The 18,840-nt window shown below is 37.4% G+C and overlaps 1 protein-coding gene across 2 annotated transcripts; it reads right to left on the minus strand.

Annotated features, from left to right (window-relative positions):
- Positions 1-2,051: 2,051 nt before the first annotated feature.
- Positions 2,052-14,365, minus strand: LOC119787166 (N-acylneuraminate cytidylyltransferase-like). 2 transcript variants are annotated; one of them, XM_038290825.1, is made up of 9 exons: positions 14,042-14,365; positions 10,664-10,806; positions 10,418-10,573; positions 9,663-9,799; positions 9,470-9,564; positions 6,340-6,499; positions 6,096-6,261; positions 2,530-2,745; positions 2,052-2,223 (listed from the first exon to the last, which is right to left on the minus strand). In XM_038290825.1, exons 1-8 carry the CDS (start codon positions 14,251-14,253, stop codon positions 2,531-2,533), a joined length of 1,284 nt encoding a protein of 427 aa, XP_038146753.1. In that variant the 5' UTR covers positions 14,254-14,365; the 3' UTR covers positions 2,052-2,223; position 2,530. The 2 variants fall into 2 exon arrangements, with proteins under 2 accessions (XP_038146753.1, XP_038146743.1); XM_038290815.1 differs by having other exon boundaries at positions 2,052-2,231; positions 14,042-14,364.
- Positions 14,366-18,840: the final 4,475 nt, after the last annotated feature.

Below are 18,840 nucleotides of genomic sequence, written 5' to 3' on the forward strand. Positions count from 1 at the left end.
ACTACCGCTCGTTCTGATGGCGGTTTTTCGTTCGGTAATTTTTTTTTATGTTTTTTAAGCTTTAAAAATTAAAAATATTGTTTTCAAAATGTTTTGTGTAGGGAATAAATAGTTTTGACTGTTAAAGAAATGCTAAAGAACGTTGCATGTGATGACGTCACGAGTACGCTTCTGTTCCAATACACATACGTGCTTGCGTGCTCGCGTTCTCGTCAAGTCAGATCTTCCTGTGTTCTCGCCAAGAACGGACTTCACGAGAACGCGAGTACGTACTCGCGTTCTTGTGAATTGAGAAACGCCCCGTGTTTAGAGTGAGGCTCATATATGTCACAGCAATATTCAGGTTGTATAATGGAGCATGTTATTAAGACTTAAAAAAGCGAGATAGACTTCATTCTGTACCTTTTTCCCCCGATTATGTCTATAAGCTTATGTTTCTTTATTCTTGCAAGTACGATGATAAAGCTGACAAGGTGAATCCTTATTGATCAGTTCTTGATATGTATTTAATATCCAATAATATTTGCATTCAGGTAAGTAATTAAATTCAGTGTAGAGTGAGTTACTGTGGATGCCTTATCTGTTTAAGAAAACCCGACTTAAATCTTTAGACCTGTTTCTATGGGTCCATCCTTCCATCCTTCCATTTTCCTTTATGCTTATCCCTGCTGGGGTCGCGAGGGGCACCGGTGCCTATCTCCAACTGTTAATGGGCAAGAGTGTACACCCTGGACTAGGGGTGTCAATCACATCCATCATGGCGATTCAATTCAGTATCGATTTCCTACTACTGTATACTCAAGAATACACCACGATACGATTCGATTCAATTAATTGGCTCATTTTTTTTTTTTTATTACAAAAAATTTGTAATAAATCAATGAAAGCTGTAATATCGTTATGCATTTTTTTTTAGAAACAACAGCAAATAACAGAAGTAGAAAAGTTGCACTCAACCTATTCCTATTAAAACCTCATTTACTGAAAAATAATAATGCCCCTGCATTATAGATTCTGAAAGGCCTTCATCACAAAATACTGCACAAATCAGTGCAATGTGTGCAATTCAATAACTCGGCTCCAGACGTCCCGTCCCCTCCACAGACGCTCCGCTGCAACTCTCCCAAATTGTAGCTGACCGCAAACAGTGCCGCAGACAGGAGGCCGGCTTGTTTTGTTTTTATGACCTAAATTGCGGAAAACAACTCGTGAAGTTTGACCCGCTAGAAGAGCGAGGTGCGCGAGAACGCTGGGACCCTTTTTCCACCTGGATCTTCGCTCTTTTTGGCCCTCATGTCCCTCCGTTGTTGGACTAAACTCTCCCCCACTTCCTCACCGCCTCGGCCATATCTAGACCCACAGTGTGTAGCACAGACCACGCTTCAATATTGAGCATAATTTAAAAATGTCTGTGTCAAGCTTGCTGCAACACACTGCTGTAAGTGTATAACCAGGAAGCGAGGTAGGAGGGCTCCCTCCCGTGCTGCGCCACCACAGCACGGGAGGGAGAATTACGTCCAGGAGCAAATCGATAAAAATAGACCGGAGGGAAAAAAAACATGAATCGATACTCTTGCGGACGTATCGATGTATCGGATCGTGGGCTGTTGGATCGATGCATCGATACAAAAAGATTATTATTTACACCCCTACCCTGGACAGGTCGCCAGTCCCTCGCAGTGCAACACAGAGACAAACAGGACAAGCAAGCATTCACGGGCACACCCTTGCCTAAGGAGAATTTTGAGAAGTCAATTCACCTCACAGTCATGTTTTTGGACTGTGGGAGGAAGCCGGAGTGCCCGGAGAAAACCCATGTATGCTCAAGGAGAACATGCAAACTCCATGCAGAAAGACCCACTGCTCCACTGTGCAGCCCAGTTCTACGGGTACAAAATGTAATGTTATAAACATATTTAAGATTTTCTAATCCCCTTTACCAAACAACTTATTCTTGTCATCTTTCATATGTTTCCATAAACCAAAACTCTCTCTGAAAGTAACACCAATTCCCCCTAATTTGATTTATATGAAAGAATAATGACTCAGGCTTTAAATAACCATTTTTTATTGAACAGATTATATTATCGATATAATGACATTTTAATATAAATCAAAGTGTTTTTTTGGATTAATAGCCCCCAACCAAATGTAGTTCCACACAAATCCCTCAAAATTATCCTCCTGTTTTCAGCAGGGGGCAGGATGCAGACTCTTCATTACCTGTAAACCTGAAAAGAAAAGTAATAGAAATCGTTTTAAGGACCACATGTGGGATAGGTGTTACATTTGATCTACTGCTTGTGTCCCATTCTTTATGATGCTGCTATGACTACAGGTCATATTGCCAATGCCAATGAGTACACTGTAGATTGCCATCTTTATAGGTTATCATTACATTGTAAAAGTAAACATCCTGTTTTGACAAACTCTATTTTACAACTCTCTGCTATATTGAAATGTTTCTCTTATAAATATTTATCATTAGATTTCATATTTAATGATTTTCATGAATCAATAATTCCACACTTTAGAAGTTGTTACGGTCAATCCTGTCTTGCTTCATCTGGGTTTTGGCCTTCTCTTTCTGCAGGAGCACGTGTTCAGCAAACTCCCTCACTGCTCCCATCCCACCAGCTTGGCGGCAGGTGTACTTGGCAGCATCAGTGGCATCCCTCGGAGCATCAGCGGGTACTCCGCTCAGACCTGCCAGGTTAAGACAGGCTGCATCTGCTGTGTCATTACCTGACAGGAAAGGGGGGGATGAATTCAATTAAGATGCTTTCTTATAGAACGCAGACTTGCAATATTTTAAGTTATTCAGCCGGTACAGAATAAAACTTCTTCACTTAAAAACCACATTATTTTATATTTTTTTGACTCACTGAAATAGTGGCTCAAATTTTTCCTTTGACTAGGCCATTCCATTAAAGGAGAAGTTCACTTTTTAACACTTTAAGCCCATTTTCTATAGTGTCCAGGATGAAATCGAATGATCGACACCAAAATTTTGACAATTGCTCCTGTCTCTGCTTTTTGGCTCATTTAGAATCCACCCCTGGCTGCTTTAGAATGGCTTCCATAGAGCATGTCCGATAATGTCCTTAAAACAACCTTAAACGTTCTTTTTTTAAAATATGCTACTCACCGGGTCGTCAGCGCTGTTCAATGACGTTCCAAAAAAAGTTTCGTGAAGAAAAAACGTTCCTGTAGTGTTTTATTTAGCATTTTGTAAATCCCATTGAGTTCTGTTGGAATAGTCAATATTCCCCTGCCACCGGAAACGGAAATGGGGCCTGTTTACACAGTTGTAGTCTTTTCGCTTCACTCTGTGTACTCCGACGTCGAGGTGCTAACGTCTCTGTTAAACACTTTAAAAAACTCTGAAAATGGAATACGAAAGGTGGATTCTTGATTCTCGACGTCGGAGTACACAGAGTGAAGCGAAAAGACTACAACTGTGTAAACGGCCCCATTTCCGTTTCCGGTGGCAGGGGAATATTGACTATTCCAACAGAACTCAATGGGATTTACAAAATGCTTAATAAAACACTACAGGAACGTTTTTTCTTTACGATACTTTTTTTGGAACGTCATTGAACAGCGCTGACGACCCGGTGAGTAGCATATTTAAAAAAAAGAACGTTTAAGGTTGTTTTAAGGACATTATCGGACATGCTCTATGGAAGCCATTCTAAAGCAGCCAGGGGTGGATTCTAAATGAGCCAAAAAGCAGAGACAGGACCAATTGTCAAAATTTTGGTGTCGATCATTCGATTTCATCCTGGACACTACAGAAAATGGGCTTAAAGTGTTAAAAAGTGAACTTCTCCTTTAAATGACAGCTTGGTTTGAGCCATTCTACGTTAGTTCAAGTTAATTGTCCTGCTGCGAAGTAAAACTTACGGAGCCCCTCTGATGACATGGTCAAAAAAAAATGTTTTATTGTGGCCGCGAAGTAGTATTTCGTACGCACGAAATACTACTTTGTGGCCACGCAGTAAGTATAACGTGTGCACAAATTACTAAGGTCTTCTCTAAGGTCTAAGGCGCGCTCGATTTGCTTACCCAGTTGTCCAGGAATGATATTAATATTATTAATAAGTATTTCGTGAGCACGTTAAACTTATTGCGTGGCCACGAAGTAGTATTTCGTGCGCACGAAATACTACTTCGTGGCCACAAATAAATTTTTTTTTGACCATGTCATCAGAGGGGCTCCGTAAAAACTCCTACCAATGCTGTCCCAAGTCAATTTCTATGTCCCACCTATGGAGAGGTGTGTTCAGGAGTGACTAAACAATCTGTGATGCAAAAGACATGCTTCAAGGGCACATTTGGAAATCAAAGCAAAGCAGTAATGCGAGTATATTTGCCATGGAGAAAAACAGCAAAAGTTTGTTGTGGAAAAATCGGAACCTCTCTACAGGGTGTGTGACTGGATGTGGTTATAACGGGGGATTAATTAGTGCACCTGAGACTAAGCTTTTTTAAATCAAAACCTAACCAGAGTTGTCAGTCCAGTGGAGTAGCTAGTTTTAATAAGGGAGGCCACGAAGCAGGGAAAGCAGACAGAGTCAAGAACCGAGTCAGGGTCAATCTACACTGTACCGTTAGGAAAATGAGCCAAACATCCCTATTTTCTGAATAAAGACACACTGAGTTTTCTTGAAGTCCTTGCTAATTTATAAACACATATTTACAGTTTTGTGCTGTTTGAATGTAAATATGACTATTTCTTTCACCTTTAAGTTATGGGGGGACCGTCTTATATTATAATTTGGCCTGCTCTTCCTGTGTATTTGCTCTACTAGTGTTTGAATATCCACAAAACTTTGGTTTTATTTAGTTCCAGATCTCATTTTATACTTTAAAAATGGCTGAGAGTTGCAAGAAGCTGTCTTGCAAGTCTAAGAGGAAGGCTTCAGAGGAAAGAAGTGTATTTGGGCGACTTTGTATGTTATAGTGTTATTAAATTATGCTTTTGAATAGCAGGTAGGATGATCTTGCACATACACTATTATAAAAAATATAAAAAAAAGGCTTGGCATTACATTTCTGGAACAATATCCACGTTTATCAATACATTTTCTGCATAATATTAATATTTACAAATTAACATAATTCCTATATTGAATAGGTTTAGTAATTATTTATTTCTAATTACATTGAAGACTCTAGATGACTTAGAGACACATTTTTTTCTGTTCAACCCCATAAAATACAAAAACTAGAGAAGCATGAATTCTGTATCTATCATATTGAATATTAGTATATTGATATTACCAATTAATTAGTGTATTTTTTTTATCTTTTATTTTTAATATGCAAAGAATAAAAATGTAAAACTATTTTCCTTGACAGTATCACTGCTGCTCCCTCTTTTTAAGAACAGAAATACGTGATAGTTTTGTCCACATGGGATTGTCTGCCAGGTGTGGCAAATGATTGACCAAGGATGACCTTGGGCACCCCTGGCCCACCATCTAGCTCCGCCCATAGATAAGTCTTCCTGCAGCAGCAAAGCACTTCCTGATACTTAATCCTGTACAAGGGGAAGTACTGCTGGAATGGATGATCTATTGCAGTTCCTGGAGCAGCTGGTGGTTACTGGTCATACTGGGAGTAGATCTAGTGTACCCAGGAAGGAGGGTGCTTAATGACTTATCATATAACCAGAACACAGGGCAAATGCCAAACAATGCGAATGTGGCAATTCAAGAAATGTTATTAGGCTGAACAGAACTTACAGTATTCACAGCATACGAAACCCATGGTTGTCGACAACTGATGTTAGCTGGAGTTCAAAAATCTAAACCTTTCTGTTGTGATTTAGGGTGAGGGCGTCATAACCACAACTTTTTTTTTATGTGACACAAAATTCCTTCTTTATATTCCCATGGCTGAGTGAAGAAAAGCAGAGGATAACGATCATGGCCGCAATGTCTACCTGGCTGCAACTGGAGCAGACTTGAATTCTAACAGCAACACTTTAAACAGTCCTCACTACACAAGTTAAAGGAGGTCAGACTCATCTCCATAAATCAAAATGATATATACTTAACATACAAAACAACTAAAAGCGACTTGCTCACCCATGTAGGCCACATCCTTCCAGTCAAGCCTTTTCCGCTCCACGACTGACTGCACCTCCTTGAGTGGCTCCTCCCCTACATCCATAACCTCACACCCCATCACCTCCTTCAGTTTGTCAGCCATTGACTGGGTCACAGGGTCTTCACTGGAGGTCAGCAGCACCACCTGAACAACAGAGTCAGAACACTATGAAGTGCTAAATGATCATCCAACAATAAGACTGGAGCAACTGAGTAATCCAACCTCAACTCCATCTTTTTGCAGCATCCTGAGCCCTGTTGTGTCTTTAGTTTGGATAGACACCATGTCCTCTCCAGATGCAGACAGAAACACCCTTCCATCTGTCAAACATCTGGAAACCCTACAGAACATTATAGACACTCCCCGACCAAAGTAACCAAACCTGGTGAAAGAAGCGCAGAACAAACAAACAAAAAAAAAACTATAAAGAGATTCATTATTTTCTGATTTCTAACCAGTCCAGGCTGTCTTCCACATCTATCCTTGGTATTTTTTAATACAAATGAACATTTTAATATCACTTATTTATAAAACACTTTAAAACACTAATACTTTGCTCATGGTTGTCATTACAGGTAAACAATACAGCATGGGAATTCAGTCAGTTTGAATCTTTTTTTTTTGTCCCTGTATTGAAAATCACATGCAGTAAGGACAGAGGCAATCTCCATAAGCCAGCGAAGAAAAGTGTATCGTAGTAATTGGTTTTATAATATGAAATAAAGATAGAGTACATTTATGAACAAAGAACCTGAGGTGTTCTTTTTTCTTCAAAATGGAAATAGATGGGGATAGATGCTGCTGAGTATGAGTTATGTATTACTATAAATACAACATTTAGGAATCACAAATGAAAAAAGGTTAATGAAGGTAGATTCAAATTGGATAAGAGAAAGGTACTTTTGGGAACGACGTTTTCCCAATTTTTTTATTTTATTTTGTTTTCTCTAGTCTGATGAAGAATATAATTCTTTCAATTACAAAAATATTGTAAATGATATCATACCGGGCCTTGATGAATGGGCTGCATGGCCTAAAGCCATTTCTTACTGATTGCTATTCTGGCTGCAACAATTAAAACCAGAACAAGTGAAAATGATTGGCTTCCTCGGAACCACATTTCCCCAAATAATTGGATAAATGCAATTTTTGGGATTTCCTAGCTAACATAATAAATGTTTGCTTAGACGAGGTTAAGTTCTCAATCTTCCATAGAGATTCACAATATTTAAGCAATGTCTGTTCTAAAAATACACTGTCTCTTTACCGCACAATCTTGAAATAAATTAGAGTCCAGAATTAGTTTTATATGCACCATTAAACACTTTCAGAAGCTCATTATACAACATCCTCTCAGCATCAGGGATTAGATTGTTTATATGTCATACTTGCTTAATCTGTAGAAATCCTTATTTTTTAATCTATCCTGAGTCTTCACAGATTGAAAGTTACTTAGTACGGTACATCCTGACTAAAAAGGTACAACATTATGAAAGGCCCTGTGCCATCCACCTTGTATAGGTTGCATTGATATAAATCATATAAACACAATCTTAAAATCTTAATGTATTCTAGCCAACCTCCCTTAAAAGTTACATCTAGCCAGATCTTTAGAGGTAAATTGATGTATTTGTGACCTACTTTAATTGCTTTCTAAATTAGTGTTTTTATCCATTTGAAAGGCCTGAATTGGCATTGCCCCAAAATTTTTTTCTTCTATTCCTTTCCACCTAGCACAGTAATCATGGTTGTACCAATAAAACAAGATTCTTGTATAAAATATAAAATAAAACAATGAAATTTTGTGTTCTCTGCCTAGAATTTTGATGCCAGCTATGTTAGTATCCTGGTTGATCGTTGGACTTAGTGCTTCAGTGAATATTACAAAGGGCCGGATTTATCAAGATCCAATTTTGCGTGCAGTAATTTGCGCTCGCAAACTGGAATTTTGCGCGAGGGGCTGAACCATGGTTTGCGGGTGATTTAACAAGAGTGATTGCGTAACTGGTGGCAGGTGCAAAACTGTTGGAGACGCCCTATTTAAATGATAGTTTTGCGCGTTTTGTGGTTTGCGGCAAAGTAGTTTGTACAAACTAGTGCATTAAGAAATTTAAATCTTACAGTGACACCCCCACCCCCTCCAATATATATATATATATATATATATATATATATATATATATATATATATATATATATATATATATATATATAAAACTTTGGCAACCTTTATTCCCTAAGGTGGTATATGGCTGATTTTCTACTTCACTGCAGTAAAAAAAAACAAAAAACAGGTGTTTTGTATTGGCCTGTAGAAAAATGCACATCCCAAATGGCTCACAAGAAGTGACTGTGGATGAGATTACTGCGCATACGCATCCCCGCAGCATTGGCATGTTGCTCCACAGGCGCAGGGGGGAGGTCGTGGTTCTCCGGTAGGGCGTCAGGGCGACATGGCATTTAGAACGTCGGACAGCACTTCTCGCTGCAACCGTACGCTGGAATGACCCAGATGCAAAAAAGTGCAATGTTGCAAGGAGTTTTGTGATATCTGGTATTGCGTGGGTCCTCCTTGTGGCTGGCTCCAAATCCATTCGGAGTTCCCCCAACAGCTCCAAAATGGCAATGCTGGATAAACGATATGTTTTGATGATCGTTTCCTCATTCATTCCAAAAATATTCACAGGGAGTGAAAAAATGCGTTCTCTGCGTCTCCTTGCTTCATTTCGATGTCTCCTTCTTGCGACAATAACCGCTGCCATGTGTGCGCAATTACGCATACAGACCATTTGCACCTTCTTTTGAAATGTGTTAAATATAGAGTCAGATACCGTTAGCAAAATTGCTTTCAGTTTTGATAAATCACTTTGCGAGTGCTAAATTAATATATTTACATGTTCTCCTCCCACAAGACGCACTTTTGCGTGTAAACGCCCCATATTGCATATTCATTGCAGAAAAAGTACTAAATGGATAAGAGGCGCTATTTAGCATGTTTTAAAGACCAAATCCTTTTAGCACGCTGTCGATAGATCAGTTTGTACATTTTTTAGCGTGCGCAGTGAAATAGCTCACGTTTTTATACACGCAAACCTTTGAAAGATCCGGCCCAAAGAGTAGTGGACTCATAAGACAGCCCTCCCTAATCCACCCAAACATATTTGAAATTGTGCCATTTATTTTCATTGTTGCCTTTGTAGTCCTATACACTATTTGTATGATTCTAATCAATACGTGATGGAATCCGTGTTTATAGCATTCTGTCTTTCTGCATCCAGGCTCAGCAGTTCAGCCTAAAATGCATGTAAATATATTATTATCTTGGTTAAACACACTTTTCAGCCAGTCTTACCTGAGAACTCTCTCCTCAGCCACAGGCCAGTCAATGTCCACATCTATGTCCACACTGTGCTCTGGCTCCATCTCAAAGTAGGCCACTTTTCTCCCCTAAAGAGACACTAACTTTAACATCAGAATATCTACACAGCAAGAACATATTTGATCCCTCTATCCACTATAGTCAAAAGATGATACTGTTGCAATACCTGTGTTGAATTTTCTTTTAAAATGAGATCCCTGGTTCCAATGTAGAATGAGCCATTCTCATACAACTCTCCATCCCAGTCCTGACGCCGGGGGCGCTTTGCAGGAATGATATTTAAGGGCTCAGTGTATTCACCACCTGATAGGACAAAGGATCCATTCGTTTTAGTAGAAATGCATCACCTTGTCCTTAACACGCTTCAGTATTATATGCATTCTCTCACATGAGCAAAAACCCTTTAAAATGTCTCCCCTATTTTTATTTATTTAGCAGAAGCAAGAATCAGGTACTTCCTTTGACATTTCCTTTATTTTTGATATTCCCACAAACTTAAGCTAATGACCAGAGTCTTCCTGTAAGGTCTAGGCTTTGCTCCGATGTTTCCCATGGCCTCTCCAGAAATCAGGTTCTTTTTGTTCTGGGATCTTTTGGGCATTGCAGTTTGATTATAATAATGTTGTCCTGGAGCCTTTGTTTTTTTAAGGCATTCTACTACCTTCTAGGGAGCACAATACATTTGCATTACTGTAATCTCTGTATTGATGGTACTTTCTAAACATATGTGTAGCTCCAAAGTGAATATGTTCATATATCGCAAACCAATTTCATTTTCTCTTTGTTTCAGTGAACATATATATTTACCTTAAATATTGGTGATTTGATGTTATATCACTATCAATATTGAATACTAAAACTTGCCAGAGTTTCATATTAGTGCATCCATACTTTTACTAGGATAGAGGGAGGTAGACTTACTTCCTTCTTTAACCTCCTTCCAGCGGAACTGGTGTCTCCGGACCACAGAGAAGACGGAGTCATAGCCGTCCTCTATGATCTTCTTTAGGGCCTGCTGTAAGTGGGAGGGATGGAGACATGGAGATGTGCACTGGATGTGACAGACCACGTCTACCTCTGTAAAGATGAAGAGGTTTCCGTATTGCAGGTTGTGTAATGTTGAGATTCTTTAGACAGTTTGCTGAAGGTCTGGAATGATTTTCATACCTGGGTTTTTCCTTAGAAATTCCTGGATGGTTTCCACTGATGAGGAGCAGTCTCTGGAGACTTCAGGGCTTCTCCGGTGGACCTTGGCACCCCAGGATTTGGCCACTTTTTCAATTTCATCGTGATCTGTTGAAACCCAGACACTGGAAAAAAAGAGAGCTATAGCTGACTTCTACTATCAATGTGTTCTATTATAAGAGAAGTTTTTTTTTATTCTTTTTTCTTATCAAATATTTAATGTTTCAATTTGCTTTTTTTTTATTTGTTCTGTTTTCTAAAAATTAAATGACATGGATTAAACAAATTGTAAAATGAATTAAATATAACATAAGTCAATAGCATAGTTCAAAAAGAGTATAAAATTTATTTTTAGGCAAAAAAGGTGATAAATGGATCGATGGAATGACTTATGGAGAGAAAGATTGCTTACATTGATAATGATTTAGTGTTTTTTTTCTAATTAAATACTTCAGCAAGTTTCTTTTTATCCATCCATCCATCCATTATCTGACACACTTGTCCTAATTGGGGTCGCGAGGGGTGCTGGTGCCTATCTCCAGCAGTCAATGGACAGGTCACCAGTCCATCGCAGAAGTTTCTTTTTATTTATTTTCAATATATCATTATTTATATATATATATATATATATATATATATATATATATATATATATATATATATATACACTCACCGGCCACTTTATTAGGTACACCAGTCCAACTGCTCGCTAACACTTAATTTCTAAGCAGCCAATCACATGGCAGCAACTCAGTGCATTTAGGCATGTAGACATGGTCAAGACAATCTCCTGCAGTTCAAACCGAGCATCAGTATGGGGAAGAAAGGTGATTTGAGTGACTTTGAACGTGGCATGATTGTTGGTGCCAGAAGGGCTGGTCTGAGAATTTCAGAAACTGCTGATCTACTGGGATTTTCACGCACAACCATCTCTAGGGTTTACAGAGAATGGTCCGAAAAAGAAAAAACATCCAGTGAGCCGCAGTTCTGTGGGCGGAAATGCCTTGTTGATGCCAGAGGTCAGAGGAGAATGGCCAGACTGGTACAAGCTGATAGAAGGGCAACAGTGACTCAAATAACCACCCCTTACAACCAAGGTGGGCAGAAGAGCATCTCTGAACGCACAGTACGTCGAACTTTGAGGCAGATGGGCTACAGCAGCAGAAGACCACACCGGGTGCCACTCCTTTCAGCTAAGAACAGGAAACTGAGGCTAAAATTTGCACAAGCTTATCGAAATTGGACAATAGAAGATTGGAAAAACGTTGCCTGGTCTTATGAGTCTCGATTTCTGCTGCGACATTCCGATGGTAGGGTCAGAATTTGGCGTCTACAACATGAAAGCATGGATCCATCCTGCCTTGTATCAACGGTTCAGGCTGGTGGTGGTGGTGTCATGGTGTGGGGAATATTTTCTTGGCACTCTTTGGGCCCCTTGGTACCAATTGAGCATCGTTGCAACGCCACAGCCTACCTGAATATTGTTGCTGACCATGTCCATCCCTTTATGACCACAATGTACCCAACTTCTGATGGCTACTTTCAGCAGGATAATGCGCCATGTCATAAAGCTGGAATCATCTCAGACTGGTTTCTTGAACATGACAATGAGTTCACTGTACCCAAATGGCCTCCACAGTCACCAGATCTCAATCCAATAGAGCATCTTTGGGATGTGGTGGAACCGGAGATTCGCATCATGGATGTGCAGCCGACAAATCTGCAGCAACTGTGTGATGCCATCATGTCAATATGGACCAAACTCCCTGAGGAATGCTTCCAGCACCTTGTTGAATCTATGCCACCAAGAATTGAGGCAGTTCTGAAGGCAAAAGGGGGTCCAACCCGTTACTAGCATGGGGGACCTAATAAAGTGGCCGGTGAGTGTATATATATATACATATATATATATATATATATATATATATACATATATATACATACATATATACATATATATACATACATATATACATATATATATATATTTATAAATGTGTGTTTTTTTCTAATTAAATACTTCAAAAATTCTCTTTTTAGCATTTTTTGTATTTATTTGTAATATATTAATCAAAGAGTTGTATTCAGTTGTTATCATGTCAGGTAGAATTAGCTGTGGTTCACACCCTAAGGTGGCCACTAAAGCTATACATTCGAATAAATCAGACAACTCATCACATTTCAAATTAATATTTACATCATGCAATTAATTAATACTCAGGAGCCAAACTTCTTTATTGTTTTTACACTGTAGTAAACAAACGTAATTTAAAACTATATTATAAAGTACAGCTGGTATTTGTTCTTTTAGGCAACTGACAAAACTGCTTTGTGCCCACACAGGATATGAAAAAACATGTCACTTCTTTAAGCACCCTGGGGCCACTCCCAAAAACTGCTATAAACAATAATAATTTGCCCAAATTTGTATTAATTTTAAAGTGACATGATTACAATGAATGAGTTTGGTTAACCTAAATTGAATGAAATTGTATCGCCCTAATTACATGAGGACAATTTCATTTTATCATCAAGTCTTTTTGTTGTTTCCTTTCTCATTATGGCCAAAAAAAGAGCTTTGGGTATTTGTCTAAGTTTCCAGACGTTTTGGTTTATTTACATAGATTTAAACAAGTCAAGAGGGCAGAGAGGCCATGTGGGAAGGGATCAGTCAGAGAGGAAGGTGGAACAAAGGGGCGTGCGCACAGATAGTAGAGTGCACACAGAAAGCAAAACACGCACGAGAAGAAAGAAAGAAAGAAAACAAGTTAATGTGATTTGTGCTTAAAGAAAGAAAGAAAGAAAGAAAGAAAGAAAGAAAGAAAGAAAGAAAGAAAGAAAGAAAGAAAGAAAGAAAGAAAGAAAGAAAGAAAGAAAGAAAGAAAGAAAGAAAGAAAGAAAGAAAGAAAGAAAGAAAGAAAGAAAGAAAGAAAGAAAGAAAGAAAGAAAGAACATCTTCATGAAGCCACTCCCATCTCTGCACAAAACTGTCACCTTTGGAGAATAGCTGCTCATTTTGTATGTGGACTCGAAGATTGATTTCCTTTTTTTTTTATGCAGGTGTCTGCTGCGTTTCTTTTTTCTTCTTTTTCTCGTGCAACCAACCGTGCGCTCAGGTTGGCGGCACAAAAATGAAAAAAAAAACCCGCCATATCAACTAGTCATATTGAACAAAGAGCACTAAAGCAAGTAAACATTGAAAAAATATTATGGAAGTTTATACTTTACTCAAGTTCCTGTCAATTAAACCAGGAATGGGTTTGACACAAACTCGATTATAGTTAATTAGTTATATCTCTGTATTTATTGAATAACTTTTCTAAAGCAACAATGAATGATGGCATTGTGAATTCATTTTACCTGTCGAACATCTCTGAGTCAGTGGCAGCTCTCAGCACCCATCCAAGGAGGGGGACCCCAGCCAGTATCTTGATGTTCTTCAGTGGGATCCCTTTGCTCCCCCCTCTAGCCAGAACCAGGGCGGCAAAGTGCCTCCTGTCAGATGTTTTGGAGCTGCTCCCATGCTGGCGTTCAGCTTTTTCCCCCGAGGGGCCTCGATGTCTTGCAGCCATTGGTAGCTTTAGTGTGTTTAAATAAAAACGTGTTCTCTGGGAGCTCGCAGACGCACACTTATCTCACTGAATGGCTCTGTGCAGTAAATGATCCAAATAATGAGAACAGGTGTTATTTCATGTGCGCACCTATCAGGTGAACTTATCTTGCCCCGTGACACGTTACACAATCACTCATCTCTTGCATGGATTCAACTGTAACTTCCTTCTCTGGGAACAGTTTGCATGGAACAGTTTCCAAAGCCTCTGGCTTTTATCAGACATAGAGGAGTTCTTATTTAGTTAAACTTTGTTGTGCTGAATGTAGGATTAACAATAACAACAGAAAACTGTCACATATCTGTCATTTAGCTCATTTCCTTCACATTTAGTGCTTTTATTGTAACGTTTAGGGGTAAACTGCAAAATATGAATGTTAATATATCTAATTGCTGCCTACTGTATATGTTTAATTTACTGTAATTTATATGCTAATTTTAAATGTATGTACAAGTATTTAAAAGTATATGTTTAATATAGGTTATGGCTACAGTGGTAGAGCGGAGTGGTCTACTAGCATATCTTCTAAAGTTTGAAGTCTGAAATAAATATTTAAATTAGTGTTATAATATATATTTTTAGATTTAAGATTTAATATTTATCTGTCTCTCTATATAGGCTTACGTATAGCTTTAGGATTTAGATTTAACATACATAGTCTACTTATTTAAGATATATATTTAGATTTAATGTCTTTTTAAAATCTTGTTTTTGTTTAATAACTTGTCGAGATTTAAATTCAACATTTAAATTAAATATATATATATAAATATTGAGATTAAAAGTATAATTCCATATATTTAAAAATTACATATATATAAATTACGGCGTCCTTCTGGCACGGTATTTGTCATGTCTTTGGTCTTGTTCTAGTTTTATTTTGAGTTTTCATTGGTCTTATTTCGATTCTTGTGTTCTAGATATTTTTGATTGTATTTGAGTTCTTGGATATTTCCTGTTTGCCCTTTTGTGTCAGTCTCCTTTTTCATAGCTCCCATCTTGCCTCTGTTCACACCTGCTCCCAATCTGCCAATTAGCCTGGTCTTTGTTTCTCTCTCCCATATATTCTCCTCCTGTTCAGTCACTCTTTGCTGGTTTGTCGTCATTAGTTTGTCCCCTTCTTGTTGTGAGTATTCTTGGTTTTAAGGTTTTTGGGATTTTTGCTTCTATTACCCTTTTTTGTTATATAAAACATTCAACTAACCCACTCAAGCTTTTGTCTGCATTGGATCCTGTCAAACCACCTTCACTGTGACAGTACTTGTTATTTTTCGCCTTTAGTTTTGCTCAAACCAAACTAATATGAAGGTAATTTTGAATCATAGATATTACGCATTGTAATTGTGACTTTGAGGTTGTAGAGAGATATAAAATGTTTTTTTTTTGTTGTGTTTTTTTTTTTTGTCTAAAATTGCAAAAAAGTTGCACAACTTCAAAATGCTGTGTTCAAGTACACAAACTGTGTTCTGTGATCCACAAATCAAAAACCTCTTAAATTCTCAGTTTTGCACCAGCTGGTCCAAAAGTATATTTGCACTGTATATTTGGAGATTTTATAGCTGTATATTATGTTCTATGTTTTACGATTACAAAAAAAAGTTACACCTCTTCAAATTCTGGTGTACAAGTACAGAAATTGTGTTCTGTTAGTAATACATGAAACATTTCTTGCACACCCAGTTTTGCCAGTTGATCTAAAACAAATGGTGTACAAGTATATAAAATACAAACACCTTTATTAAAATGCTCTTTTTTTTTTATTATGTATTTTCTTTCTTAGCACTTCTACAAATTAGTTATACAGCTGCTGGAAACTGCTGCTGTGAGTCAGGAATACAGTTTTACAAGTTATAGCTTTCACTTTTACTACAAATGTTACGCTGAAGTAGAGCAAAAGATATCTATGACTATTTGGGTAGTGCACAGAGATAAGCAACAGAGGCTATACCATCATAACGCCTGACAGGAAAACCCATACTTAGCTATTGCCACTAAATGTTAGAAACAAATGTGAAAAAATACACTAGACAACAAAAATATGACTTTTTTTTTTTTCATGCTGCTCTCATAAGCTCCACATGCCACTTTTACTTCAGGTTGGCTCTTCATATCTTAAGTCCTTGACTACTTGGTTGCAGGAGGTCAGCTATGAAGCCATAAAACACTTTGTCTTCATGAAAGACTAAATATAATCAAAGACAGTTTTGTGGATGTATAGAAGTTTGTCAGGCCGCCTGTGTCACAATGACTCCTGAATATGAACAGATCAACATAATTACACTTCATGGAAATGGAATGTTAATAACACAAAGTAAAACAGGCTAGCCTTTCTTGATTTTGAAAAAAAACAACAAAAAAAAACATGATGGCCATTATGTTGGCAGCTATAGATTTATACTTTATAGAATCATTGCATCTACCTGTGATACTCTGATTACACAACTTCACTGGAGAAGCATTTACTTTGGATCAAAATGAGATAAATACCTTATTGCTTGAAGTTGAACACATATACATGTGCATGAAGTAAACAGTAAAGAAATAATGTATTTGTTAAAGGTATAGTGGAGGATTTATTGTGAATTTTTGAAAAGACCTGCACTCTCCGCACATGCACATGCACAAACCTTTACCTGTACCTTTTTATAGCCGTCCCACCTAGTTTCAGCGCAGTAACCTGACTTCTACATAAGAGAAACTTTAATTGTTTAAGCATTGTGACTCTGACCTATGGGAAACAAACTTAAGATGCAATATGGGAAAACTGAGATATTGAAGAGGATTAGGGCCACTGAAAAAATAAAAAAAGTTAACTGATTTTTACAGTTTATTTAAGATTAATATGCGATAAAATCTGAATTCGGACTTTTTTGTCAGAATTCTGACTTTTTTCTGAGAATTCTGACTTTTTTTCTCGGAATTCTGACTTTTTTTCCCGATATTAAACATAGATAAAATTTAAAAATCAGTTAACTTTTCTTTGTTTTCCAGTGGCCCTAATCCTCTTCCGTAGAGATATGATTTATGTTATACTATCAAAGTATTAATTGATGGATAATAGGAAATATAGGGGGAAAAATACCATGTCTGTTTATATGTTTTATTAGAATTTTTTTCGTAGATTATGTAGATAAAACAATGCTTCATAGAAAGAGAGAAAGGGAGTGGGGCCACCACACAAGCTATCACACCTCTGTGTAGAAAAGGTCATTTAAATGCTGAGAGAGTGTCTCAAAGCCATTTAATTTAAGTAGACATTTCTTCCATATCTTTAGTGAAGGACACTTGGCCTACACTGAAAATCTTATTTCCAAAATGCTTCTAGACGAGTAGATGTCTACTATTTGGATTCATGTCTTTTCTGATCTTGAAGGGGTTCAGATTTTCTAAAACTCTCTTGTTTTTATTTTTCCCTCTTTCATCTCAGTCTGTTGGTGCTAAACAGACATTTGAAAATCAACTTCTGACTAGGGTTGAAATTTAAAATCATGTTAGTTTAGGATTAAATGACCGTTTGCTGACATCTGCTGTAATATAAGCAGATCTACAAATTGATAAACATTTTTTAATGTAACTTTTGTCATCTTAAACATACAGTGACCAAAGCATAAGCCAAAGTGTAATAGAACATAAATAAAAATATAAACAAACTGCAGTAGTGGACTAAATAAAGTCAGTTTTTCTGTAGACTTTGTATGTGTAATCATATGTTACTATCTTTTTTAATTGATTGTTAATTGCTTGTTAATCAGAAACCTTTTTGTTGCACAATATATATATTTGTTTATAGAACTATATTAGAGTAAAACAATAGCAGAAGGACAGATGCCTTTACCTTTTGCTTCTCTCAAAGGATCAGTAATCTCCTGGTTGTTTCCTTCCCTTGCAGTCAGCTACATACATAAAATTTCCTAAAATGTAGTGGCTCAGTAATTAATGGACAGCCTTTTGATGAAGAAATATGCATGAGCCCCACTCCAAGTTATGTTATTGGATGCATTGTTTATCCTGCATGTCATTATTAATTAGAACTACACGTTAATGGACAGATGATTGTTGATACGTACAAAGGGCTTGCCAGAGAGGCTAATGGTGGACATACAGTATTAATGGCTCACTTGACCATAGTGGATGGAAAGCCAAAAGTGATATAAAACACCACTCCACTTTGACAACACATTTGGTCAAATAGCAATTAAAAAATTGGGATTGATGCACACATATAATCTCAGTTTTTTGAAAAAACAACAAAATGAATGCTTTGGACATAAAAAAACAGCATTCAATGAAGAGGAAAACACTGTTTCGGGATACAGCAAGTGCCCTTAAAAACCTGCACTAAATGCCTCTTCAGTGGCATTTCAGATGTATTTTATGGCATTGTGACTCACTAAAGTGTGTTTTCTGCATCACTTTTTAACCTATATAACACTTGATAAAAGTAGTGTTTTATGGCATTTCTGAAGATCTAGATAATATATTACAAGCTACATTATAAATGCTTGGGGTTATTTAAATAGTAATTTGACTTTTTGGGTTTGGTGAACC

Source organism: Cyprinodon tularosa, unplaced genomic scaffold, assembly GCF_016077235.1.
Source record: "Cyprinodon tularosa strain WSP-4 unplaced genomic scaffold, ASM1607723v1 ctg108, whole genome shotgun sequence".
Classification (NCBI taxonomy): domain Eukaryota; kingdom Metazoa; phylum Chordata; class Actinopteri; order Cyprinodontiformes; family Cyprinodontidae; genus Cyprinodon; species Cyprinodon tularosa.